General features: G+C 35.8%; 1 protein-coding gene across 1 annotated transcript in view; it reads left to right on the forward strand.

The window, feature by feature from the left end:
* The window catches only part of LOC136025826 (PRKR-interacting protein 1 homolog), a 150,531-nt gene that overhangs the window by 116,199 nt on the left and 6,713 nt on the right, over window positions 1–27,619 (forward strand). Inside the window, exon 3 of the mRNA XM_065701821.1 lies at window positions 15,514–15,693. Coding sequence (XP_065557893.1) covers window positions 15,514–15,693 — 180 coding nt within the window. The remainder of the gene's footprint in view (window positions 1–15,513; window positions 15,694–27,619) is intronic.

Below are 27,619 nucleotides of genomic sequence, written 5' to 3' on the forward strand. Positions count from 1 at the left end.
CAATTTTTTAGAGTTTTAGTTACTATTGAGCCGGGTCACTCCTTACTACAGTTCGTTACCACGAACTGTTTGATCTTGCTCGCTTCATTCTTTAAGAAACTAAATAAATAAAACAAGTTTTTTTTTTAACTTCAAGTAAGGAGCGACATTAAAACTTAAAACGAACAGAGATTATTCCGTATATAAAAGGGGTTGACCCCTTCTCAACGCCTGGCTCTTTACGCTAAAGTTTGACTCTTTCTCATTACTCTACTTTTTAAAACAATAAAAAAACTTTAGCGTAAATAGCAAGGCGCTGAGGAGGGGTCAACCCCTTTTATATACGGAATAATATCTGTTCGTTTTAAGTTTTAATGTCGCTCCTTACTTGCAGTTAAAAAACCTTGTTTTTTTAATTTAGTTTTTGAACGTTTTTTAATTAATGCATGTTTGATTTTGGCTCTCCAAAATCAAATTTATTTGAATAAATAATGTAAATGAAATTTGTATATTTATTTTTTCTTTGGCTAAATGGCTTTCTCATAGTTTTAATCGGAAGATTTTGAGAAAAAAAGGAGTGAGGGAGAAGGCCTAGTTGCCCTCCAATTTTTTGATTACTTAAAAAGGCAACTAGAACTTTTAATTTTTTTACGAACGTTTTCATTAGTAAAAAATATACGTAACTTACGAATTAACTTACGTAACGAACTTCTATATTCGTACATTTTTATTGCGTATATGAAGGAGTTCACCCCCTCGTCAATACCTCACTCTTTACACTAAAGCTTGAATTTTGTCCCAATCAAACAGTTCGTGGTAACAAAGTGTAGTAAGGAGCGACCCGGCTCAATAGTAAACCAAAAGTCTAAAAAATGGAATATTGGTACCAATAGCTACATCAAAAGAATCGCATTTTAATGCTGATTTTAAATATATAAGTTTCATCAAGTTTAGTCTTACCCATCAAAAGTTAGGAAATTTAGGAAATACCCATCTTAGAAAATTTGCGTTATTTTAGAAAATAGGGGGAAACACCCCCTAAAAGTCATAGAATCTTAACGAAAATCACACCATCAGATTCAGAGTATCAGAGGACCCTACTGTAGAAGTAGGGTCCTACAGTAGGACCCTACAGCTTGACCCTTAGGGTCAAGCTCCTATCTACAAAAATGTGGAATTTTATATTTTTTGCCAGAAGGCCGATCACGGATGCGTGTTTATTTGTTTTTTTTTTGTTTTTTTGTTTTTTTTTTCCAGGGGTGATCGTATCGACCCAGTTGTCCTAGAATGTTGCGAGAGGGCTCATTCTAACGTAAATGAAAAGTTCTAGTGCCCTTTTTAAGTGGCCGAAAAAATTGGAGGGCACCTAGGCCCCCTCCCATGATAATTATTTTCCCAAAGTCAACGGATCAAAATTCTGAGAAGCCATTTTATTCAGCGTAGTCGAAAAACCTAATAACTATGTCTTTGGGGACGACTTACTCCCCCACAGTCCTCATGGGAGGGGTTACAGATTCAAAGCTTTGACCAGTGCTTACATATAGTAATGGTTATTGGGAAGTGTACAGGCGTTTTCAGGAGGATTTTTTGGTTGGAGGCAGGGGTTGAGAAGAGGGGAATATGCTGGGGGTACTTTCCATCGAGGAATGTGTCATGGGGGAAGAAAATTTCCATTTAGGAAGCGCAGGATTTACTAGCATTACTTAAAAAAAAACAATGAAAAAGTTTTTTTTCAGCTGGAAGTAAGCAGCAGCATCAAAACTTAAAACGAACAGGAATTATTACCCATATGAGTGGTTCACCACCTCCTAATACCTCGCTCTTTACGCCAAAGTATTTTTAGTAATTTCAACTATTTATTCTGCGGCTTTTGTGATTCAGGGTTCATTCTTAATGAATTGGGACAAAATTTAAGCTTTAGTGTAAAGAGCGAGGTACTGACGAGGGGGCGAACCCCCTCATATATGTAATAAAAACATAAGAATACAAAAGTTCTTTACGTAAGCTAATTTATAAGTTACGTATATCTTTTACTTATAAAAAGACTCGTAAAAAATTAAAAGTTCTAGTTGCCTTTTTAATTAACCGAAAAATCGGAGGGCAACTAGGCTTCCTCCCCCGCTCTTTTTTTCTCAAAACCATTCGATCAAAATTATGAGAAAGCCATTTAGTCAAAAAAAAAAAATAAATATACAAATTTCGTTTTAATTATTTCTCTGCGGAGAGCCAAAATCAAAACATGCATTGATTCAAAAACGTTCAGAAATTAAATAAAAAAAACAAGTGTTTTAAATGAAAGTAAGGAGCGACATTAAAACTTAAAACGAACAGAAATTACTCCGTATATGAAAGGGGCTTTTCCTTCTCAACGCCCCGGTCTTGACGCTAAAGTTTAGTCAAACTTTAGCGTAAAGAGCGGGGCGTTGAGAAGGAAAAGCCCACTATATACGGAGTAATTTCTGTTCTTTTTAAGTTTTAATGTCGCTCCTTACTTTCATTTAAAAAACTTGTTTTTTTTTATTTAATTCCTTAAGAATGACCCATGAATCACAAAGGCCGTAGAGTAAATAGTTGAAATTACTAAAAATACTTTAGCGTAAAGAACGAGGTATTAAGAGGAGGTAAACCCCTCATATGCGTAATAATTTCTGTTCGTTTTAATTTTTAATGCTGCTCCTTACTTTCAGTTGAAGAGACTTTTCATATTTATTTTTTCATTTTTTTTATAAATAATGCTAGAAAATCCTGTGCCCCCTTAATTGAAATTTCTGTTCCCCCATGACAAGTTCCTCCATAAAAAGATCCTCCCAAGTAGGCCCACCTCAACTCCCCTACCCCCCCCAAGGCGAAAATCCCCCTGAAAACGTCTGTACACTTCCCAATAATCATTACAACGTGTAAACACAGGTCAAAGTTTGTAACTTGCAGCCCGTACCATGGGGATTGTGGGGGAGTAAGACGTCCCCAAAGACATAGTTATTAGGTTTTTCGACTATGGTGAAGAAAACGGCTATCTCAGAATTTTGATCCGGTGATTTTGGGGAAAAATGAACCTTGGAGGGGGCCTAGGTGCCCTCCAATTTATTTAGTCACTTAAAAAGGGCACTAAAACCTTTAATTTCCCTTAGAATAAGCCATCTCGTGACATTCTAGGACCACTGGGTCGATACGATCACCCTTGGGGAAAAAAAAAACAAATAAACACGCATCCGTGATCTGTCTTCTGGCAAAAAAATCAAAATTCCACATTTTTGTAGATAGGAGCTTGAAACTTCTACAGTATGGTTCTCTGACGAGGTGAATCTGATGGTGTGATTTTCGTCAAGATTCTATGACTTTTAGTGGGTGTTTCCTCCTATTTTCTAAAACAAAGCAAATTTTCTCAGGCTCGTAACTTTTTATGGGCAAGACTAAACTTGATGAAACTTATATATTTAAAATCAGCATAAAAATTCAATTCCTTTGATGTAACTCTTGGTATCAAATTCCGTTTTTTAGGGTTTCGGTTACTATTGAGCCGGGTCTCTCCATACTACAATTCGTTACCACGAACTGTTTGGAACGAACTTATGCCGAAAAAAAAACTTTATCCGAACTAATTTTGTGTAAAGTTAAAAAAAAATCGAGTCCGGTAAAATCTCCAAAAACACTTTTTAATGTCTTCAGAAAATATTGAGAAAGATATAATTTAAGACAGAAAATGAGAAATAAAAGAAAAGCAATAAGGTAGGAAAGATACATGATAAAATAAGGAAAGGAAATTAAAAAGAACATTTTTTAAGATTCAATGTACTTAACATTGTGTGTACAGTTTCGTTGCACTATTTGTATCAGGGGAGCTATTTTTATGTGGGGTCAAATTAGTCAAAATAGTAAACTGAGAGAGAAAACAGACGTCTTATATTCTAATTTGTTTTTCAAAATTTTATGTTTCTACTATGATTAATTGGAACAATAGTCACCCTTCTTAAATCAGCTACAAATGGCCATTATTTCCCACTAAACAGTTTTTTCAATACATTTTAGTATACATTTTAGTATACAGTTTTTTCAAAACCATGAGTAATTTTATAATTTTATAAATAAATATAATTTTTTTTTTAATTTTTATAAATAATTTTTTATAAATAAAATTTTGTTTCGTAAAAATTTTATAAATATTTTGGAAAATCCCAGGCGTGTTGAGTTCTTCTGTGTATGTGATTGCCCAGTTCCTTCTATGTAAATACATATCGAAGCAAGTTATGCATCAATAGTAATAAAACTAATACAGTGTGGGCCAAAAGTCACTGATCCTTTTAATTTTTCAATATCTTTTTATCTCTTAAAATTTTTAGTTTTCTTAATATTTTTATTTTTTTCAGATCCTGGAAATTAATTATGGAGAAATTAAGTACCGTACAACGTACGGTAGGCTATATAACGTGATACAGTATTCGTACAGTACACGTACAACGTACGTAGGCTACAACATACGGTATATGTACGTGATAGAAAATCCATTTCCATCGCCTTGACTTTATGATATTAAAATTTTATGCATATAACTGTTAAAATAAAAAAAAGTTATTTAAAATTGAAATGGGTCATTGGCTTTTGGCCCACCCTGTACTTTATTTTTACCAAATATAAAAAATCTAAAATGGATGAATAGCAAAAAAAGGAAAGTAAAACAAACAGCAAAGACACAAAAATAACAAAAAGCAAACAATATTGTGTTTGATGTGATTAGTGCTTTCGGAGTGTCTTTATCGTGCTGTCATCATCAAAGACCCCTTTAAATTTGACAAGTAACCTCTTGAAGAGACACAAATAATACAAAGACAGGCAAAAATAACAAAAGACAAGCAAAGAAACACTCGAACAAAAAAACAAAACAAAAAAAAAACTAATACGAATCATAAAGAAAGTTTCCGAAATTTGTGTAGTTGGTGCTTCAAAGCTCTTTTATCATACTGTTAACATCAGCTGTATTAGTAGGCTACCCTTGATTTCTGAACAGTAACTCCTTGAAAAGAAAAACAAAGATACAAACAAAACTAAAAAAAAATCAGCAAAAAAACGAACTTACAAAAACTTCAAATATCGTGCTCCTTATAATTATTGCCATCTCTAAGTCTCTTTACCGTGTTTTCATGGTTAGGGACCCCTTGAAATTTGAGAAGTAACCCTTTGAAAGACACAAAGCATAAAAACCAGTAAAAACAAACAAAACAAAAAATACAAAAAAGCTGAATGTCTTGTTTCATGGAATTAGTGCTTCAACGTTCCTTTATCATGCTATCATCATCAGTGAGGCAAAAGCCCCTTGAAATTTGGCAAGCAATCCCTTCAAAACAAATAATCACAAGCAAGACAAAATTAATAATTTACGAAAACCTTCCTATATCTTGTTTCATCTAATTAGCGCTTTAAAGTTCCTTTATCACTTTGTCATCACCGATCGAGTGTGTAACCCCTAGAAATTTGTTTCGGCGCACGCGTTTGTGGTTACAACCTCCAGAAGACGGGCATACTCTCTAGAAAGGGAATTCAACTTTGGCTCAATGTTAACCATCTGTGACGCAGGTGCGATTCAGTTAAGCGCACCTGCCTGGAAAATACAGATGCAACATATCACCAATTTTAAACTAAACGAGTCTGCTGTGCCCCAATCCTAACTACTACCCCTGTTTTTGTTTTGGTTGTAAAATTTAAAGCGTGCTATATTGGTGAGGCAGTCAAGCATGATCATATTTAGGTTTTGTTGCATCAGTTAGTTATGTAAATCATGAGCGATGATAGAAATAGTTAAAATAAATGATTAAAAATCGACTTCGTATCAGAATGCGCCTTCTGAGGTGCATCAGAATGTGCCTTGTGAGGTGCATCAAAATGCACCTTCAGAGGTGCACTTAGTAAGGAACGACGTGGCCAGGGAATAGGAATCGTAATATAGAACTTTAATTTTTATGGTCTAAAACCCTTACCAGGAGGTTTGGTTTAGACCCCTCAAATTGAAAAACATCCCTCAGTTTTTTTTTACAATCACATATGAAACTATACTGACACGAGAATAGCCAATGCTTGGGTTGTGGTTACCCTGGCCCTAAAAATGGGTATACAATGTCATCATAGGTCAGACATCATCAAGTGCAGAATGAGGGGCGACTAATCATAACTAAGGGGGAAAATTTCAGGGGGTGAAATGAAAAAAAAGAATGCAAGCGTGAACTTTTTTAATTAAACAATGCCTATAAAAAGATCTTTTGATAGTTATCCCCCCTCCCAAAGAAGAGGGATTCTTGTCTGATGTTCCCAGGGCTAATCCTCACTTTAAACTTGGGATCGTACTTAAAACAAGGATACAGCAATTAATGACGTACTTTGTGCGCGACCATTGACTGAACAGTGCTTAAGGCCTTGACTGTGGAAAATCTAACCACTTGAATTGGGACTGATGCATCATGGCAACACAAGCGGATCGAATCGTTTTAAATAGGCTTATGTTTCAAACAGTAGACTCAATTTTCATTTAGGGGCCTTAGCGGTGAATTTACTGACATGACATGGCTACTATATCAATTATAATTATAGGTGGGCTATTTCCTTTGTTTCTGGGATCCTTTATAAATTAGTCCATTTGGCTCTAATCAATTATCAGGAGAAAAACTGATGAAAAGCAAAACTTGTGTAATATGTCCGAGAGTTCTTTATTTAAATGTATAAACAAAAAAAACCTTTTTAGCTCCCCCACAAAAGGCTCAATGGCCGATAATGTAAAGGAGCACAATTAGCAATTACCAAAAATTACTAAAACAAATCGGACAGAAACTTTGATTATGTAACGAGCAATAAATTACAATTCGTGCAATCAGTAGATCTACTGATAAATTCTAAACAGTCGAAAATACTGAATTGTTGGGGGGGGGGGGAATTTATCTGAATAATCTTTCAGTTCATGGTAATGAAGTGTAAGTAGGGAGTCACTCGATACAAAAGTAACTAAAATTCTAATACAAATGAATATTGACAACAATTTATATATCTGGAAAATTTTCTTTTTATGCTGATTCTGAATATAAAATTCTTTATTATTACCGGCAGAAGTCCTGAGCCTAAGAAAATTTGCCTTATTTTTGAAAAAAGGGAAGACATCCCCAGAAGGTCAAGTAATCTTAATGAAAATCACACTGCCATGTTCTGCATATGATAGAACCCTACTGTGTAGGTTTCTAGATTCTTCTTACAAATAATGTTGAATTTTGCATTTTTTTTTTACCCTGAAGAAAAATCACGAAGGCATGTTTATTTTGTTCTGTTTTTTCTTTTCCTAGGTGATCGCGTCGAACCAATGGTCATAGAAAATAAAGAGAGGGCTCATTCGAACAGAAATTAAAATCTCTAGTGCTCGTTTTAAGCCATAAAAAATAAGGGAGGGCAACTATCCCCCTTCTACACCCCCTTCGACAGCCCCCTTTTCCCCAAAGACATCCGATCAAATTTTGTGACAGCAATTTGATTGAGCATGGATATAAGGTCCACTTGAGGAATCTTCCATGGGATGATTTTCTGTTGAAGGAACTTTCCATATGGGGAGGGGCAGATTTTCCTAGGAAAGTTTTTCATGGAGGAAGGGAGATTTTTTTGGCGTGATTTAAAAAGCGATCAGAAATTAAATTTTAAAAAGTTTCCTTCAAAGAAATTAGGGAGGATTTTCCAGGAGGAATTTTCGGGGGAAAGTTTTCCAGGGGATTCTCAGCGAGAAGGGAATTGTCTGCAGGGAAATTTTCTGGGTAGAATTTTACGCGGGAGGAATTGTCGTTGAGGGAATTTTTTCTATCAGCGAGGGATTAAGAGGGGTAACCCTCCTCATGTACGGAATAATTTCTGTTCGTTTTAAGTTTCAATATTTCTCCTTACTTTCAATTGAATTTTTTTTTTAATTTAATCTTTTGAAGAGTGAATGGCAATACTTAACACATGGAGGCAATGAGCAATGTCTTGCGAAGGGTAAACTTTCGTAGAGGAGGTCTGGAACACTAGTTCTCAAGATGTGGCTCAAATGCTCAAAAATACGACTTTGGGTTCAAATCTAATATAATACGCCGTGTGGAGTTGCAACACCCCTCGGATCTCTCTTTGTTTGGCTACTTGAGTGAAGATAGATCACTTTTTTGCATGTAAACTTTTTCGTAGAATGTTCTGTTTTGCCATTGTGTGGCTCTTGCTGTAAATAGAAGATAAGGGAACTAGTGTTGCCAGATGGTGCATATTTGCACCACTTAATCTCTCTTTCAGGTCTGCATTTAGTTCTTCAAGTTGGTGCTTTTTCACAGAAAGCTCTATTTTGGCATTGTTTACTATATGGAGGATAAAGGAGCCAGAGTTCGTCAATGTGGTGTATTTGTACCATTGGGTCGCTTCTTTATGTGTTCTTGCATTGGATCTTCTTGGAGCAGGGGGGAAAGACTTTTGAATGTAAGTCTTGGAGCAGGAAATATGAAGCCTGTTTTAACGCAATGCCGGTCAACTTTATCTTTGACATTTATAATGGATTCTAGAAACCCTAAGTAGAACACGGGTTTCTAGAATTGAATATAAATTTCAAAGATAAAGTTGACCCACATTGCCTTAAAAATAGGTTCTGTGTTTTCTGCTCCAAGACTTGCATTCAAAAATTTACAATCCAAAGAAGAAGAAGATACAACGCAAAAACACATAAAGAAGCGAACTTCACGTTCTTTTTTTGTACATGTTGTATATGTGCATTCTAATGCATTTATAGCCTATGTTTTCTTTGCAAATTTCAGCTGGCATAGACTTGACTTTGTGCTGCATAGCACAAAGTCAAATCAATTCTTGACAAAGAAGAATCTTTTTTTTCTTCTTCTTTTTGTACGTAATAGTAAAAAAAAAAAAAAAAAAAAAAAAAAAAAAAAAAAAAAAAAAAAAAAAAAAAAAAGTCAAAATAGCCGTTAGTACATTTTCAGTAAAGGAAGAGGTAAAGGACGTGAGGCAGGAGCCTCGCATCAATGCTTGCTATAAAATTTTTTACTATTTTGTCAGAGAATTTGACTAAAAAAAAGTAACATTTCAAACTGGTGCAAGTACAAACCGGTGGGTCTGAATTGATCATTTTATAACTCAGTGTCCCGAAGTGGTTGTGAGTCATTAATTTTGTTTAAATTTTGGATTTCATTGTGTTTAAACGTATTGCATGTGCGGCATAGACTTGATTTTTTTCATATTTGATTTTTAATTGGTCCGTTTTTTTTTCTTAAATTTATAAGTAAAATTGAACGAGATGATAGTTGCACCAGAACAGTTTTATTTTCTCCTTTTCCAATTGTTTTTTTTTTACTGCATTATTGAGCAGCTCTGAGAAATTTCCTTGGTTTTTTTTTCAACCATTCAAGTTTGTTTATTTACAGTGTATATACAACGAGAAAGCAGAATATTTGTAGGCATGAATATATAATGAGCGGAGGTAATAGGCTTGGGTCTGTCTGTGCAGGATTTCAACTCTTGTTGGTAGAAGAGCATCGCCAAGTGCTGAAAACCATGTTGCGACCAAGCTGGGCCCAGGATTATACAAAGCCTCCATTCATAATGGAATTCCCTGGGACTTCTTGCTGTCCGGTTCTAAGCCGGCTTAAGCACTTCGGTGTAGACTTGAGAATATGTGATCCCCGTCCTGTACTGGTATCCGGTATCATTGCTTTTCCTGAGGCCAAAATAATTTGAATGTTTTAAAGAACATGAAAATTGGAACTTGAAATTTTTCGACGTTAAAAAATGACTATCGTACCAACATTTTGACTGACAAATTCAGACGATTCGAACTGGACTTTTAGGAGTTTCAGCAACTCTCATACCATGGGTAAGAAGTATGAAATTAGGTGATATAGAATTTGTTTACTCAGGCAGGAAGGATAGGGTAAATAGACAGGGAGTAGGGCTCATGATGAATAAGGAAGTAGCTAAGTCTTGTTTAGGCTAGGAAGGTATTAATAATTGAATATAAATCGCTCACTTTATGACCAAACAGTTCAGGGTATCCGATATAGTAGTTTATGCCCCGGTTGAACCGACTGACTAAGATACTAGTGACTCAGATGAATTTTACTTACAGTTACAGGAGCAAAAAGACAGGGTCCCAGGTAGAAATATGGTGTTTTTACTAGGAGATGGTAAATGTGTTTCTTAAATATGGTGGCTATGAGGTTAGAAATAAATTACCGAAGATTATGAATATGATTTTTGAGGAAGGGGAAGTACCTAGCGAGTTTAGGAAAATCTTTAAACCACTGTATAAGAAAGGTGATAAGAGTGAGTGTGGCAATTATTTAGGCATTAGTCTGGTCTCTGTAGGTAGGAAATTACTTAGTAATGTGATATTTTTTAGACTGAGATATGCTGTAGACAAAGTTTTAAGAGAAGAACAGTGCAATTTTAGAAAAGGTAGAGGATATGATGCCCAAATTTTCGCTCTTAGGTCAATAGTTGAGAAGTGCCTTAGTTGCCAAACACCTTTGGTCTTCAGATTCATAGATTATGAGCAAGCGTTCGATTATGTTGACAGAAGAGCTTTAGCAAAGGTTTTATCCTTATGTGGTATACCAAACAAATACATTAAAGTGATTTGTGCTATGTACCAGAACAATACTGCTGCGGTTAAGGCAGGAAATGAGGTTAGCAGCTGGTTTTGTATTAAATCAGGAGTTAAGCAAGGTTGTGTTCTATCCTCCTTTGTATGGATCATTTTGATGGACTTAAGGAGCACAGGAAAGGCAATGGGAGACCAAGGAATTGAATAGGGAGGAAAAACTTTCCTGGACTTAGATTATGCTCATGATTTAAGCATTCTAGATGAAAGTGTGAGCAAAATGAATGAACTTTTAGAGGTTTTGCGAGTTCAGGGTGCTAGAATGGGTTTGAAAATTAATGTTAAGAAGAATAAGTCACTAAGGCTAGAAATAAGTGAAGATGAAAATGTGACGTTGCGTAACGAAAAAATTGATTCACTTAGCTTGGTAGTATTATTACTAAAGACGGTGGGAGCAGTGAAGATGTTGAAAGTAGAATAGCCAAGGCTCAGGATGTTTTTTCACAGTCAAAAAATGTTTGGAAGAATATGAAGGTAAGTCTGCAAACCAAGATTAGAATATTGGAAGGTACAGTGATGACATTGGTCAAATATAGCTCGGAAGCATGGGTGCTCCGAAAAGCGGATGAAGATTTACTAAATGCGTTCCAGAGAAATTGCCTACGGATTGCTCTGGGTGCCCGGCTGACTCACTGTATATCAAACAGTAGGCTGCACGAAAAATGTAGTTCAATTCCGCTTTCTAGGGCTAGAATGAAAGAAAGGTTGAGATGGCTAGGGCACGTTCTGCGGATGAAGGATGACAGATTGCCGACGATTTTCCTTTTCGGCCAACCCTCTAGGGCTAAACGGAAAGCAGATCATCCTTGTTTGGGGTGGGAGGATGTCATAAAGAAAGATTTAAAGGAAATGGTAACTTCGTGGGAGGGTGTAAAGAGGAAGAATTTGAATAGATTGGGATGGAGGAGGAGTGTGCATAGCTGTTTGTGCCCGAGGTGGCTTGGTGCTGATGTGAGTTTTTAGTAGTAGTAGTAGTAGTAGTAGTAGTATACAACAAGATAAACACGGAATTCTCTTCTAGTTTGCTCAACGGCCACAAAAAAAAGGAAAGGTTAAATAAAAATAAAATGTAAATCTAACAGTAAAAACAAAAAAGAGCAACCTGATACCTTTATGACTATTAATCAACACAAATCAGATGGTATGTAACTCCACAGACCCAACAAAAAACACGAATAAAAAAAAGGTGGCATCACCGTCTTACTGCCAACTCGAAATTACTTCCTTACCAATCTTACATCGTTATTTTGTACATCTTTTAAATGTGCTCTATTATGTATTTTTAGTCAGTTTTCTTTGTAAATTTTAGCTGAATTAAACTTCACTTTATGATATTTTATTTTGTTTATCCGACTCTGAATTATTCCATTTTTTTCTATTCCCCTTTTCTTGGCTATAATGGAAGAAAGGTTGAGATGCTTAGGACACGTATTAGGGATGAAGGATGTCAGATTGCCAAAAATTGTTATTTTTGGCTATCTATCTGGGACCAAACGAGAAGCAGGTAGTTAGCAACCGAAATGAAGAGAGGTCGTAAGGAAGGATTTAAAGGAAAATGGAACTTCTTGGGAGGGGGTTAAGACTGAAGCTTTGATTGAACTGGGTTGGGGGAGGATTGTACGTAGTTGTGTTCGGTTCAACTGACTTGGTGATGCGATGAGCTCAAGTGACGGATGAAGGATGATAGATTGTCAAAAGTAGTTATTTTTGCCCATCCATCTGAAACCAATAAAAAAACACGTCGTTCCCAAATGGATTGGGAAGAGGCCTTAAGCGAAGATTTGAAGGTGGAGGAGGAGCGTACACAGATTTTTGGCTTGGTGCTCCAGTGAGTTTTTAGCAGTGATAGTAGTAGCAGTAATTGTCTCTGTTAATATCCCTCTTTTTCATTTGTGGGCCAGCTCTTAAGTATTTTTAGCTTCACTTTTCTTTATGTATTTTTAGTGACTTCAACTTTACTAACATGTCTTTTTATTTTTGATATTGCAATTCAATTCGACTTAGCTTATTTACAAAAAAAAAACAGCGCCAAATAAATTACAAAAGCGTCTTAAAAAAGTTACGAAACATTGCATGCACCTAACCTTTAAGCAAATGAATGACCATAAACAAAACAAAAATTTGCAAAAAAAAAGAACAATCCATATCCCGTCGGTCCATCTTGTAATAACAAAAACAATAATAAATAAAGACAAACTATGGGCCCTTAGCTAACAAATATTAAATATGCTATTAAAGAGAAATAGGTTCTCACCCCCCGCCGAATACTCTTTGGATTAGAGTTCCAAACTCACACACCAGGCGTCAGATTTTTTTTCTTTATTTTTTGTTTATTTTTCACTATTTTGTACGTAAGACTGAGTTTGGTGGCAATCGTTTTATGACATGGTTTTAAAGTAATAACCTACCTTATCTTGTAACAACTATGCAACCCCTAGTGCATACTATAGCAGTAAGTGACCAACCCATAATAAACCCGCTAATAATAAAAAGTTGGACGCTACACCGGTGAGCTATCAAATTACCAGTTCATTTTTTCCGCTGTGTCCATCACCTGAAAAGTTAGAAGCACGAGTCATTTTCTTTCAAGCCCTTTTTTTGATTAGTGGCATGAAAATAATTATTGAGCTTTTGAGTGATTCATTATGGGTAGCGAATTGGGTATTAAACCCTAATAAATATTGTTGCTATTTTCATTGACCTTCTACTATTATTAAACACGTATTCTATATGGGTTGTATCTTTTATGATAAAAAAAGTGACATTTTACAATTCGACGGTGCCCTACACCATTTCCTCAAATAATAATAATAATAACTTACTTAAATCCTCTATACATACAAAATGAAATAAGAGGAGTATAAAGAAAGGAAAAGAAAGACTTACACAGAAAATAGAATAAAAGAAAAAGAGAAAATAGAAAAAGAGAAGCAAGAAACAAACAAAACAGACATTATGATTCAGAATATTTCACAGCAATGTAAGTCAATTTAACAGAACACCTACTTCTGAAAGGACTCAGGCACAGAGTATTGATAAGGGTGACTTACAAGACCGGTAACTGACGCTTGTATCGACGAAAAAATATCAACGACATCTAGTGTTTGGCGACACTTAGCAGTTTTTCGAGTGAAATCGTAAGAATGATTAGTTCATTATTGTAATTGATAAAATTAGGGTAGTAATAAGTGTGTGATCTCAGTTCTTGGCAGGAAAACGATTACAATGCTTGAGAAAATGCCAAGTGTCGTCAAATGCTAGATGGCGTTAATATTTTTTTTTATTGACACTAGCGCTAGTTTTCACTCTTATAAGTTACCCATACTCTTTGGGCCCGACCTCTATTTACAAAGGCATTGATTTCCTTCATAAACTCCACAACGCCTGGATGTATAAGCATTTTGGGTCCAATCGGAATACGGAGAAGATATTCTAAAAAATCTAAAAAACTAACAAATTCTAAAAAACAGGTTTCTGTTAAGAAACGTTAAAAAGCTTCTAAATAGTACGTACCTATAGGACAGGATCAACCTGGGGGAAGGGGGGGGGTTCCTGAGAAGGCAAGCGCCCCTGGGCGGCGATACAAGTTTAAATTGTAATATTTTGGGGTAAAAATTGCAATATTTACAGCATAGATGGTGTGGCTGGCGGGTGGTTAAGTCTACATCCCCCTGAAAGAAAAAGAATAACTCCAGCTCTGGTAAAAGATGTACCAAAATCGAACAAACACTTAGCAGTGACCCAAAATAGTCTTTTGTTTATTTATAAATCTTTGATAAATAATCTCAGGTGGCTGTGTCAATTGAGAGGGGGGAACTTGCTCCCCCACCTTCCCCTAAGATATTTCGCCCCGACTCCCTTTAGATTCTGAAATACCTTGTTTTTTGTTGTTGTGTTTTTTAAAGACTTTTTTAGTAATCCCACTAATGAAATTGAAAAATAATAAAAATGACACCGCCTCCACCCCCCCTAAAATATGAAAAATACAGTCCACCCTACATTCTAACAACTGGCGCCACTGATATGAAGTTGTTCTTAGTAAAGGGTTCTGAAAAGGGGTCCTCTAAAAGCCTTTGGAAAACTAAGTTTATTTGAAATTAAAAATAACTGAAAACCCGCAGAAAGCAGATGAATTATATGAAGAATAATAGAAATGGCGAAGGATCATAAAATTATTATATATAGGGGAAGGCTATTTACAATCCTGCAAAACCAGGTGCTTCGGAGTAGGTTTTCCCGAAAGGCCTAAACAATATTTATCCTACACTATTTATACTATTTCCCAAAGGCCTACACTATTTTCGTATTATCCTATTTCATTATCCTGTTACTATTTCACTATTATCCTACACTATTTATAATTGGCCTTGATGGGGTTAAAAGTTGGGTTTAACACTCTTTCTCAGTTATGTGGTAATTTTCCTCTTTTCAGTTCGCTAATTTTTGATGAATTATCAAAACTTCCAACGTCACACGCGTCGATTGAGTAACTAAAAACTTGCAACTTGTAATAGCATGAAAAATAACTTAAAATATCTAAAATTCAGTTGGTCGTTGGATATTAATGGAATATTTGACTCCATTTATTATTGAAATCGATCACATTTTTGAATATCAACCCGAACATTTATATGTGACTTCTTTACTGCGATTGAGAAAAAGATACCAACGCAGCCAGCATTAATTTTTAATTTTTTTTTTTTTTTACTTTGAATTTTTACTAACAAACTAGTTTTAGCTGTAAGATATAAGCCGTTTTTCCCTCCAAAAAGCACTTTTATTTTTTATAGAGTTAGACCATCTGGAGCCTGTTCTTTTGTGCATTTGTAGTTTTTGCTGCCGCACGAAAACCAATAAGGTAACTCTATTCTAATTCTTACTTCTAGAGTAAAATTGTTCCAATACCCGAGCGACCTAAAGAGAAAACAATGGCTGCTCCTGCCGATTTTGTCCGTAACGTCATGGGTTCTAGCGCCGGAGCAGGTAGCGGAGAATTCCACGTATACCGACGAATCAGACGACGAGAATGTACCAGAGAGAAGCTGATGCAAGAGAAAAGTGAAAAGGTAACTTATTTTTTTAGAGCTAAGAATTCAGAGCGCATGGGAACTTCATTCAAAATTGCAAGGTGTTTGGGGGAATTTTTGCTCTTTGAAGTGGAAGGTGGATTAGAGAAGGTGTTTTCTCAGGTGTTTTGGCGGTGACACGACAGCTCATATTCCTGTCTTAAAGAGCAAAACTCTATCTTTCCTTATTACTTTAAGTGGATATCCTCGAGATTAAGGAATGGTATGGCACTTGGATTTTAGAAAGCATGAAAGCAAAGAGTTGTTTCTCCGCGGATCTAAGCACTCCATCCCTCAATTTGACTTCATTTTCGCAAATTAAGTCGTCCAAAGAGCTGATACACCAAGAAAAGTATGCTTGAGAAGTAGTTTGACTTGAGCTTTATGTCCATCTGGAACCATCTGTCTGGGTCCCTAATTATGATCATCGGTCGTTTCTCCAGTTAATAATTTAGCAAATATATGAAATTTATTGATTAAACTGGGTAAAGCACTGATGAAAGGAAAGTTCGAAAGCTTAGTTGAGTTTATTGACGCATAGGCAATAACGCTTGAAAACATTTTGAGTCCTGCACGTTCATCAAGAATAAGTTATTTTTCATAGAGTTAAACCGTCTGGAGCCTGTTCTTTTGTGCATTTGTAGTTTTTGCTGCCGCACGAAAACCAATAAGGTAACTCTATTCTAATTCTTACTTTTAGAGTAAAATTGTTCCGATACCCGAGCAACCTAAAGAGAAAACAATGGCAGCTCCTGCCGATTTTGTCCGTAACATCATGGGTTCTTGACTTGAGCTTTATGTCCATCTGGAACCATCTGTCTGGGCGCCTAATTATTATCATCGGTAGTTTCTTCTAGTTAAAAACTTAGCAAATATATGAAGTTTAATGATTGAACTGGGTAAAGCACTGATGAAAGGAAAGTTGAAAGGCTTAGTTGAGTTTATTGACGCATAGGCAATAATGCTTGGAAACATGTTGAGTGCTGCACGTTCATCAAGAGTAAGTTATTTCGTCAAGGTAATCAGTCGATCCCATTATGTGAAGGTTTAACAGGTCACTAAGATCTAATGAGCTGTGTATCCATCTGGAACCATCTCCTTGACTGGGCCATTTAATTGAGACCATTGGCTATTTCCTCCAGCTGAAAATTCACAATTATATGAGACTCCAAACCTTAAAATTTCCTTAAATTCTGTTCTGCAGGCATGAAAGGAAGGGTCCTTGTGATATGCCTGCCAGTGATGACTTGAAAGTTTGGTTGAGGACTTTGGGGTGTCTTGGTGTAGATGCCACCCTTTCTGCTCCCAGTTCCTCTCTCCATTACGCTTGATAGCTCCAGGGTTTGAGATTAGATGTTTTGATTGCTTAAGGAGTTCCAAAGTGAAGCTACACGGTTGGAAGAGATGCGATAGCGTTCTTTGCGGTTGGTAGTTTGTTGGGTGATTTATTGGAAGCTTCCTCTGGTTCTCTGGTTGGTACTGATGGGAACAAGGTTTAAGCTAGGGTTGTATTGCAGATGTTTAAAAGCTGTCATGACATCAACTCTTTTCTTTCGTCAAACGAGGGTTGGAATTTTCAATGCTGTAAGCCTCGCATGGTAAGGAGGGTTCTCAAGTTGTAAAGTATTTTGACCGCATGCCGCTGGACACTTTCAAGTAGTTATTTGCCTCTCGTGAATTGAGGGAAAGGGCGAGTGTCATTCTAGACTCCGGTGCTGGTTTTACCGTAGAAGTGTACTGCTTTTTGGTAATTTTTCGTCTGACAAAGGTTATTTTTATCATGCCGAGACGTCTCCCTGCACTTGCGGCAGCTATGAGAGTATGTTGACGGAACTTCGGATTGGAGTCGACTATAATACAAGGATCACGCTCTTCACCCACTGCTGTTAGATTGGAGTGGCTTCCGAGACTGGGGTCATTCAGTGTGCAATGTTGCTGACAGTATTGGTTCCTAGATGGAGCACATTGCATTTTTTGGCATTGTACTGTAGCAGTCACTTTTCTGACCAGTTTGCAAGGTTATTGGTTATTTACGAGGTCTTTCCTTTAGAGAGGCTCTTTCTTCAGTAGTATTGGCTGAATACTGCAAGTTTGGAGTCATCTGCATAGAAGGCTATTTTATTTTTTTTGTGCAATCAGGGGCATCCTTAATATCAATGTTAAAAAAGCTGGGCCAAACCGAGTTCCCTGAGGTACTCCACTCTTCACTGACTGTGTTCTGTCGGTAAAAAAGGCCTGAACCCCATCAATAACTTCTTTAGTTAATTCATGGCATTCAAGCTTTAGCTTCAGTCTACGATGAGGGACCTTCTCAAGTATCTTAGCTTCGTCAAGTAGAAAAGTCGACTTTAATCTCTTCCACAATAAACTTAGTAATGTAATTATAAGCATGAAGCAGATTTGTATCGATTGACCTGCCTTTTCTAAAGCCGTGTTTGTAGTTGGGCAAAAGGTTTTTGTCTGTCAGGTGATTTATGATAGCATTATTTACCATGCCTTCCATAATTTTAGAGGAGACAGAGGTCAGACTGATAGGTCTTTAGTTTTTGGCCTCTATACGCTATCTATACGCATCTATTCAGTAGTGAATTTCACCTTGGGCATGGGGGTAGTGACATGCTTAGGTGGTAGGTTTGGAGGTTCCCCATAGGTATCTTCTTCGCAAAATTTTTTTGAAAAATATTGGTTAAGTTCATTTGCTATTTCAGTTGGGAGTGGCAAAGTAATCTCTGGTATGGGGCGTCTGGCTGGTTTGCTGGAGGACACGCATCTCCAGAAGGCTTCTGGGTTATCTTTTCAATGATTTGGTAGTTTCTCTTCATGCTCAGTAAAGGTAGATCTAACCAATGTTATCACCCGATTTTTTGCTAGTTTATGCTTGGTGAAATCTTCTTCTGTTTGAGTTTTCTAGTATCTAGCCCCTACTTTTTAAAGATTAAACTGGATAAAGGACTGATGAGAAGAAAAGTTGATAGGCATAATTGAGCTGATGTGAGCTGATAATGAGCTGACCAAAATAATAAATGATATTTTACAAGAAGTCCGACATTATTATCAAATCTGAAAATCGGAAGTTCCAAAAATGACAATAATAATAATGTGTTTAAATATTTTATTCTTCTTGCAATAAGAAGAGCATAAAAGAACAAAAAGACAAATTGGATACTTATATAACAAAAGACGCACAAACGTGTAAATACATACACACAAGGAAGGAACACAGCCAACGAACTTCCGACATATCACATAAGCAAAAAAGAATTTAGCGGAAAATCATCCACTTTATTCGATCAAATTCCAAATCTAGCAACTATAGTAAATATTTTTCGAAAAATTTCAAGAACTTCATATAGTCTCTTATATTAGGTGCCTCTTTCTAGTCCAAATCGGATTGCAAAGAAAATAATCGTAAAATCGTAAAGGAAAAACAGCGGATGAATTTTTACGTTCAGAAACAGTTATACCTTCCAAACCAGAATCAGGAGAAAATCGTGAGGAGCCAAGAATGTGTTTCAAGGTAGTAAAGCATTTTCTCATTGGACAGATGTTTTTTTCTGGAAAGACATATATAAGAATTTCTTTTTCTCTTTAAGGCAATAATAACGAGCAATAATGTGGCTCATATTGGTGTTCCGTCTGGAAAACCAAGGTAATTAGGAGCTATTTTAGGAATTAGGATTTAGCTCCTAATTCCTAATTCCAAGGGTAATTAGGAATTAGCTCCTAATTAGGACTAATTAGGAGCAGTAGGAGCAGCAGTGGTGATAAGGCCAATCTGGATTTTGGAGACTGGTCATCTGGATTTTTGACCAAGTCATTAACGAAAAACACAGTCTTTGATTAAGGATTTGTTAAACCTATATCCGGTAAACCAGTGTAAAGGCTGTTGAAAGTAGTCTGCAGTGCAAATTTTCAGATAGGAGTACAATACCATCTACGTACTAGAAATGACTCACATTAATAGACAGTTCGGTGACAAACAGTTCAATTGGAATACCAACCTTGTTATTCAAATTGATGTTATGTCTGGACGCCCAGTGTTTGTGAGAGATGTTGAAGCAGCAGCAGTGACAAACCTGCCAGCCTTCTATGAAACACCTGTTAAACCAATATTTAGTAAGCTATAGTAAAAGGCTGTCAAAAGTAGTCTGCAGTGACTGCAAATTGTCAAATAGGAGTATAATGTGGTCTAAGTACTAGAAATGACTCACCTTAATAGACAGTTCAATGACGAACGGTTCAATGGGGATACCAACCATGTTGCTCAAATTGATGTTATGTCTGAACGCCTATTGTTTGTGAGAGATGTTGAAGCAGCTGCAGTGGCAAACTTGCCAGATTTCAATGAAACACCTGTTAAGCCAATATCCAGTAAACCATAGTAAAAGATGTCTAAAGTAGTCTGCAGTGACTCCAAATTATCTGATAGGAGTATGATATCATCTAAATAATAGAAATGCTTCTCATTAAAAGACGTTTATTTAGGAACAGTTCAAGGAGGATACCAACCATGCTGTTCAAATTTATGTTATGCCTGGACGCCCACTGTTTGTGAGAGATGTTGAAGCAGCTGCAGTGGCAAACCTCCCGGACTTCAACGAAACACCTTTTAAACCAGTATCCGGCAAACCATAGTAAATGCTGTCAAAAGCATTCTGCAGTGACTACAAATTTTCAAAGAGGAGTATAATATCATCTACGTACTAGAAATGACTCACACTAATAGACGGTTCAGTGAGGAACAGTTCAATAAGGATACCAACCATGTTCCTCAAATTGATGTTATGTCTGGACGCCCATTGTTTGTGAGAGATGTTGAAGCAGCTGCAGCGGCAAACCAGTCAGTCTTTAATGAAACATATGTTAAACCAATATCCAGTAGACCATAGCAAAAACGGTCAAAAGTAGTCTGCAGTGACTGCAGATTGTTCAACAGGGGTATAATATCATCTACGTGCGAGAAGTAACTCGCTATAATAGATGGTTCAATGAGGAATGATGATACGAACGATGTTGCTGAAACTGATATTATGTCTGGAACCCCAGAGCATATGAGAGATGTCGAAGCAGCAGCAGCAGTGGTAGGACAAATCTGGATTTTGAAGTGCGGAAGCTGACACAAGCAATAGTGAATAGTTCGGTTTTTGAAGAAGCAACAGTTAAATAGATATCAAATAAACTAGAGTAAAGGTTGTCGACAATGGTCTGCAGAGAGTGCAAAATGTTAGATATTAGTATGACATCTATGTATATTAAATGACTTGCATCGACTCACGGATAAATGAAGAACAGATGCATTTCACGTGTGGCAAAACAGAGTGGACTGTTGAAAATTAGGCTTAATACCAACCCCAGTTTAACCCCTCGAGTTACAAAATTGTGGACTCTATTTTTTTTCGGGACGCAAGCCATGATTCTCTAAGACAGTTGCTCTCTATTGCACAGCAATATGTGTTGCTGGCACCATATACCAAATATTCAGTTTAAATTTCAGCTGAGTCGACCGCTTCAAGCAGCTGAAGTCTAATAGCTCTGGAGCTGCCTTTCTTATAACGGTGAATTTGGGTAAGGATGGATTCTGGTGGGATTAGAAATGGAATTTCGGCTATGGCTTAATCAAGAGAAGTGTCTATGGGGGATGTAACTAGAGGATGTATCAAAAGGTTTCACCTGAAGTTGTACCTTTTTGATTGAATTTTGAAGAAGAGGAAAATTTGCTTCAAAAATTGCAATGAGTTGTCTCTTATATCACGTGATAGTTAGATACCTGTCACCATAGGCAGCGCACTAGCGCTGCCTAAGTAAAGAGCGGTGTTGGCATATTGCATTATTTATTTTTGGTTATTTTAAGTTCACAACCCCTATGCCTTTTTAAGGCCAGAACAAACTTGCACTTTACTGAAAAAAATACAAATTAATTTGCATTGTCAGTTTAATATACATATACAGATATGTATTACTGAAATTTTTAATAATTTTTCATTTATTGAAGTTACAAAAGTGAAAACATTTAAAGATTTTTTTTTCAGTAAAGTACAGATCATGCTCGGTCCTTGGGAAAGCAAAGGGGTTGTGAGCCCTACTCATGTTAATTTCTGCTCGTTTTGAGTTTAACTCAGTTATTTATTGTAATTTTTGTTCGTTTTGGGTTTCATTTATTTGTTGATGCTGATTTTTGGTAGTCTTACGTTTGGTAGATTATTTGATTTTATTTTAGCTCGTTTTCGCTTTAATGGAGTTCTTTACTTTTCTTTGAAAAACTTATTTGTGGCTTTTTAAATTTGTTCCTTCTAAAAAAGCAAAGTTTTTATTGCTAAATAGTTTTCTAATTCTGGTGGATGTTATTAATATTGTTGTTATTATTTATATTATTATTATTGTTATTATTATTAACGGTGAACTCACTAAACTAGATTGAGGGTCAAGCGGCAAAAGCCCATTGCCTCCAAATTCTCGGTAGTTGCTGTCAATTATAATATGGAAAAGGGAAGAAGCAGAAGATGAAACAAAAACGTCTAAAGAACACGTAAATGAAATCTCAATAATTTTATAATGTCATTTAATTTTCCGAAGAATAGTTTCACTCTTCTACTTCCCAGTTTTATTGGATGGATGCGGCTTCTAAGTCCAGTGATTGCCTTCTACGTTCAGAAGAAAAAGTAGAAATGGACATGGAAAGGGCCTGGGGACTGAGATCTAGAACTTCCTTAAGGTGAAAATCTTTATGGAAAATCCCATTTTTTTGCTAAATATATGCTACAGGCATTGAATTTGGGGGAGAGAGAATAATCATTTCAGATTTTTTTTTCAACGAAACCAAGCCTAACAGATACTAAATGTAGCCTGAAAATGAGCTTTTTGAGTTTTTACCTCTCCTTTTCCTCCCAAGAAACTCCTCTGATCTTCCGTTTCCGTTGTTTTGAGAAATCATTTCCAAATTTGGAAAATTCAAAATTAAAATCGCAAGAAATTTTTTCACAGTGGAAAATACAAATCAGTTTCCATTGCTGGAGAGACTTCTTTGATGTAAATTTTGACACTTTGTGTCAAATTAAAATATTTCGTAATTTGGTTGATTATAAATATGTGGTATTTTAGTTGCGTAAGCAGCTAACGTTGTATTGGTTGCGCAAGCTGTGGTATTTCTTTTTTTCATGTGCTGGATTAGCATCAAATTTGCCAGAATTTATTATCACTTAAAGTACCACAGAAATTGAAAATTAAGTCTGATCGTTTGATTCGGCTACTTAGAAGCACACACACACTCTGCACACACCAACACACACCACACATACCACACACACCACACACACCGAACACACAACACACATCGCACACACCACACACATACCAACACACACACACACCATACCATACCTATATGCAAATATTCAGTTTTGGCTAGTATCCTGTCACCAAATTGCCACAAAAAAGAAATATGGGTGAAAAATCAGCTAGAAAATGTAGATGCAAATTAAATGTATGCGTCTTATAAATTAGCTATACAAAACAGCTTGATAAGGTTTAATTTTCCTTTAATAGTCTAGTTGTCTTTGGGAACTAACATATTGCTTGTGTTTGAAATTTTAAAACTGAAAAGCCTTATCAAACTTAACCAATCTTTTCGCATTTTTTATATTCTAACGCTTCAACGTGGCAACACTGAGGAAAATATGGTATTGCCTTAAAAATTTTATAATATTGAAACACAACCAAAATTTTCTGATGATCTAATGGTTTTCAAATATTCTAATGATCTAAGACTAGTCCAGGGGCAAAAATGTTTCTATTTTGGTGTCCTTGGTGCTTCAACTGCTGCTACTATTACTAATGACAACTCGCTGTGGTACCAAGCCACCTGAGACCTACATAGCTACGCACGGTCCTCCTCTATCTCAATCTATTCAAAGCCTCTCTCTTTACACTCCCCCAAGAAGTTTTAATTTCCCTTAAATCCTTCCTTACGACCTCCTCATACCCAATTGGGGAACTAGTTGCTCTTTGTTTGACCCTAGTTGGTTGGCGGTACATGGACGATCTTCATCCTTCCTCCCCAAAACGTGTCCTAGCCAGCCATCTAAACATTTCTCTCATTACAACCATAGAAAGCGGAATAGAAGTTCATTTTTCGTACAGCTCACTGTTTGGAATACGGTCAGTCAGACAGCTACCCAAAACAATTCACTTACAATTTCTCTAAAAAGCATGTAACAAATCATCCTCCGTCGTTCAGGGGGCCCTTGCTCCCGAACCATACTATACAATTCTACAAAGAAAATAGCTTAAACTATGTTCAGAATCTGATACCCCTTCCTCGGCCCTTGCTCTTTACGCTACTAAACTCATGAAGTTCTTTAACAATACTTCTCTTTCAAATTCAATGTCACTTGTGTTTGAGCATTTTTCTTAAAGAATTGTGACAAAATTCAAACTTTAGCGTAAAGAGCGAGGGTCAGGGAAGGGTTAGCCCCGCTCATTTTAGTAATTACTTCTGTTCATTTAAATTATTAATATTGCGCTTTAATTTCAATTGAGAATTGTTTTTTATTCAATTTCTGACCGTTCTTTTACATCATATCAGAAAATCCTCTTCTCTAGCCCTCTTCTGTGCATAATTCCCGATGGAAACTTTCTTTTTCACGAAAAATTCTGCTATTGAACCCCCTCGCAAAAAATTCCCTCCCCCCGAAAAACTCTATATTTTCCCAATAACAAATAATAAATGTGAATAATGGGAAAATTGTGTAACTTACGGCCCTTTCCCAAGGGGCTATGGGGTTCTTGTCATCCCTAAAGGTATAGTTATTGAACCTTTCAACTATGCTGGATCAAATGGCCATCTCAAAAATGTTATCAGGTGTAGGGAAAAAAGAGCGTTGGTTGGGGTTAGTTGCCCTATAATCTTTAGTTCTCTTAAAAAAGCCACTAGGAATTTTATTCTCCGTTTGAGTGAACCCTCTTTCTATTTTCTAGGACCATTGGGTTCGGTAAGATCACTTCTGGGAAAAGAAAAAAAAAAAAAAACAGTAATCTGTGATCTTTCTCCTGAAAGACAATAGAAAATTCCACATTATTGCGGATAGAATGTTAAAAAATCTACAGTATTGTTCTCTAGTATTTTGAATTTGGTGGAGTAATTTTTATTAAGATCACTTGACTTAGTCAGGGATATCTTCCTCTTTTTTCAAAAATCAGGTAAATTTTCTGAGGCTCTTAGATTTTAATGAACAACATTAAAGTTAATGAATATTACATACATTGAACCAGCATAAAGAGCCAATTCTCTTGTCAATTGTTATCAGAATTTTGTGTTTTAGTTTCGGTTGCTATTCGGCCGAGTCGTTCCTTATTTACAGTTTGTTACCACAGTAAATGTTTTCCCCCTTTTACCTGCATCTGAAATATTTATTTTCTTTAATAAAACTGTCTTTTTTACTTAATGTCCAAATTCAATTAAAAGGGATCTAAATATATAGGCAATTTTTAATTGGACAAAAGAGAATTAACATGTTCACACTTTAATTGCCGCGATAGTTATTTTTGGTAGATAATTAATTTCAAAAAAATATTATTCAAGTGAATATTTTCAAACAGCAATTTGGTAGGATGAATCTGTAAAAAAAAAGGCTTTACTTAGTTTTTAAGTTGTTTATGAAGCATTTCTCCGCTTTATAGCACAAAGGCTTAGAGTTGAGCTTAGAACTCTAAAAGCGAAGATTCGGCAACAGTAAGTAACTCCGTGTTCAACAGAGCTTATTGCATTATTTTCAATAACTTATTTAGTAAGCGTAATCATTTTGCTTTACTGATCGCGATTTGAGCATCAGAATGAATTTCTTGAAAAGAAAGTAAAAGATAAAAATCTTCTCAAATTGATATAACCCTTGAAACATACAAAAAATGCTGCTAACTTACTGGTAGATAAATATAAATAAACCGATAATTTTTGTTTAGAAGAATGATTTACAGCTTATTGAATCTGAAGCACAATAAGCAAATAATTCAGTGTTATAGGTTTCAATAAGTGTTCTTGAACATAATTCAATAATTCCAGTTGCCTATGGAACGCAAGGCGAGACTCTAATTGGTGACAATTAAAATTAAATACCTGAAACTAACGCCATCTATCTTTTTTTCTACAAAAGTTTCATGTTATAAGTTATAAGTTTATTAATCCACACTCACAAACAAATAAATAAATTAAATAATATTTTCGCGCTGGAGAAAATCTGTGAAGGTTTGCGGTCGTGCGAAAGTCCACGTGACTACTTGCCTATTAACTCGACTATTTACTTTAACCTCAACTATTTAATTAAATTATTATAAATTAACCCAAAATAAATAAACTATAACCTATATATATATATATATATATATATATATATATATATATATATATATATATATATATATATATATATATCTATGAAAAAACAGATAAATAAATAACCAAGTTAATAGATAAATAAAATACAAAAGAAAAATAATAATAACGAATCCAGTTTCCATCACTCTTCAATACTCTACTCCCAACACCCTGCCCTCCCAGCCCCACCTTAGCCCCTACCCACCGTTACCTTCCCAGCCCCCTCACCTTTCCAGCTCCTCTTCCTCCCCTACCCAACCTACTAGCCGTAATAAAATTCAGCAAATTTCCCCCCAAAAAATAATCTTTAAATTCTTTTTAAACTGAGGTGCGTGTTCCACCGCCTTAATGTTCAATGATAGCTCAATCCATACAGATGGACCCAGGTGTTGCATTGGAAATGAAGACCTGGTGCCACGACGCAAATCAACAATTATATTATCACTTTGCCTAGTTTCATAATTATGCAGTTCACTATTAATAATGGTAAAAACTCTTAAAAACATGAGGAGTTAAACCATTCTTACACTGAAACACAAATACTGCAGGTTGTTAATCTTTTATTTGGCCAGATAAAAGGCTCTGTCGTGTCCCCTCCTCAACGCCCCGCTCTTTACGCTAAAGTTTGACTCTTTCTCACAACTCTAGGTTTAGTTTTAAGTTCAATTTCGCTCCTTTCTTGCAGTTAAAAAAAACTTGCTTTTATTATTTAATTTCTTTAAGATCTATCAAAAATTGAATTAAATAGCCAAAGCAGAATTGAATTAAATAGGTAACGGACAGAGATAAGGTGATGATTTTTACACTTATGAGGTAAATGTAAAAGAAAACAAGGAAACCTGAAATGGTAAAAAGAAACCAGGGGTCGCAATTTGGGAAGGAAGCAGGAGGGAAATTTGTCCCTCCCCCCTCCTTTGTATATTCTTATAATATTTTTTTGGTATTTTCCTTGAAAGTTGCCTTTTTTGTGTTTTCTTTTTAAAAAAGTGAAAAAAGATTACACCCTGCGGATTTTGGAAAATATATTTGCCCTCCCCCCCCCCCCCCCGTCCGACATTCTAGTGAATTGGTGCCATTGCAGTGCCTTAATTTTGATCAATACTGGATTTTATCTTGGATTTTTATCCAATTATATTGGTTTATATTCAGATTTATATTGGAAATCGAAGTTCATAGCACCCTTAAAATATAGGAAGATTATTACATCTTCTCTCTTTCCCTATTGCAGTGAATATAAAAAAGTAACAATAACACAATCGCCACTTAATAAATGGTCACTTACGGTAGGTATTCTGTTTGTCAAATTACATTTGTAATAAGGCAGTACTTATAATTTGCCACTTAAGCATTCTGTTTCGTCACATTTACTTTACGTTAAGGCAATGCATTTTCAATCCTATTACGATGCTTTTTCTTTTGAACTAGAGATTCAATCACTTACATGGGCCTACAACTCTTCCATATCTGGTAGTATAGTTACTGGAACTGTCTGTGCTACTGAGACTTTTGTACATTCTCGGGATTGGAATAAGCTTCTATTCAGAGATGATTGGGTACACC

This window comes from Artemia franciscana, chromosome 4, assembly GCF_032884065.1.
Source record: "Artemia franciscana chromosome 4, ASM3288406v1, whole genome shotgun sequence".
NCBI lineage: Eukaryota > Metazoa > Arthropoda > Branchiopoda > Anostraca > Artemiidae > Artemia > Artemia franciscana.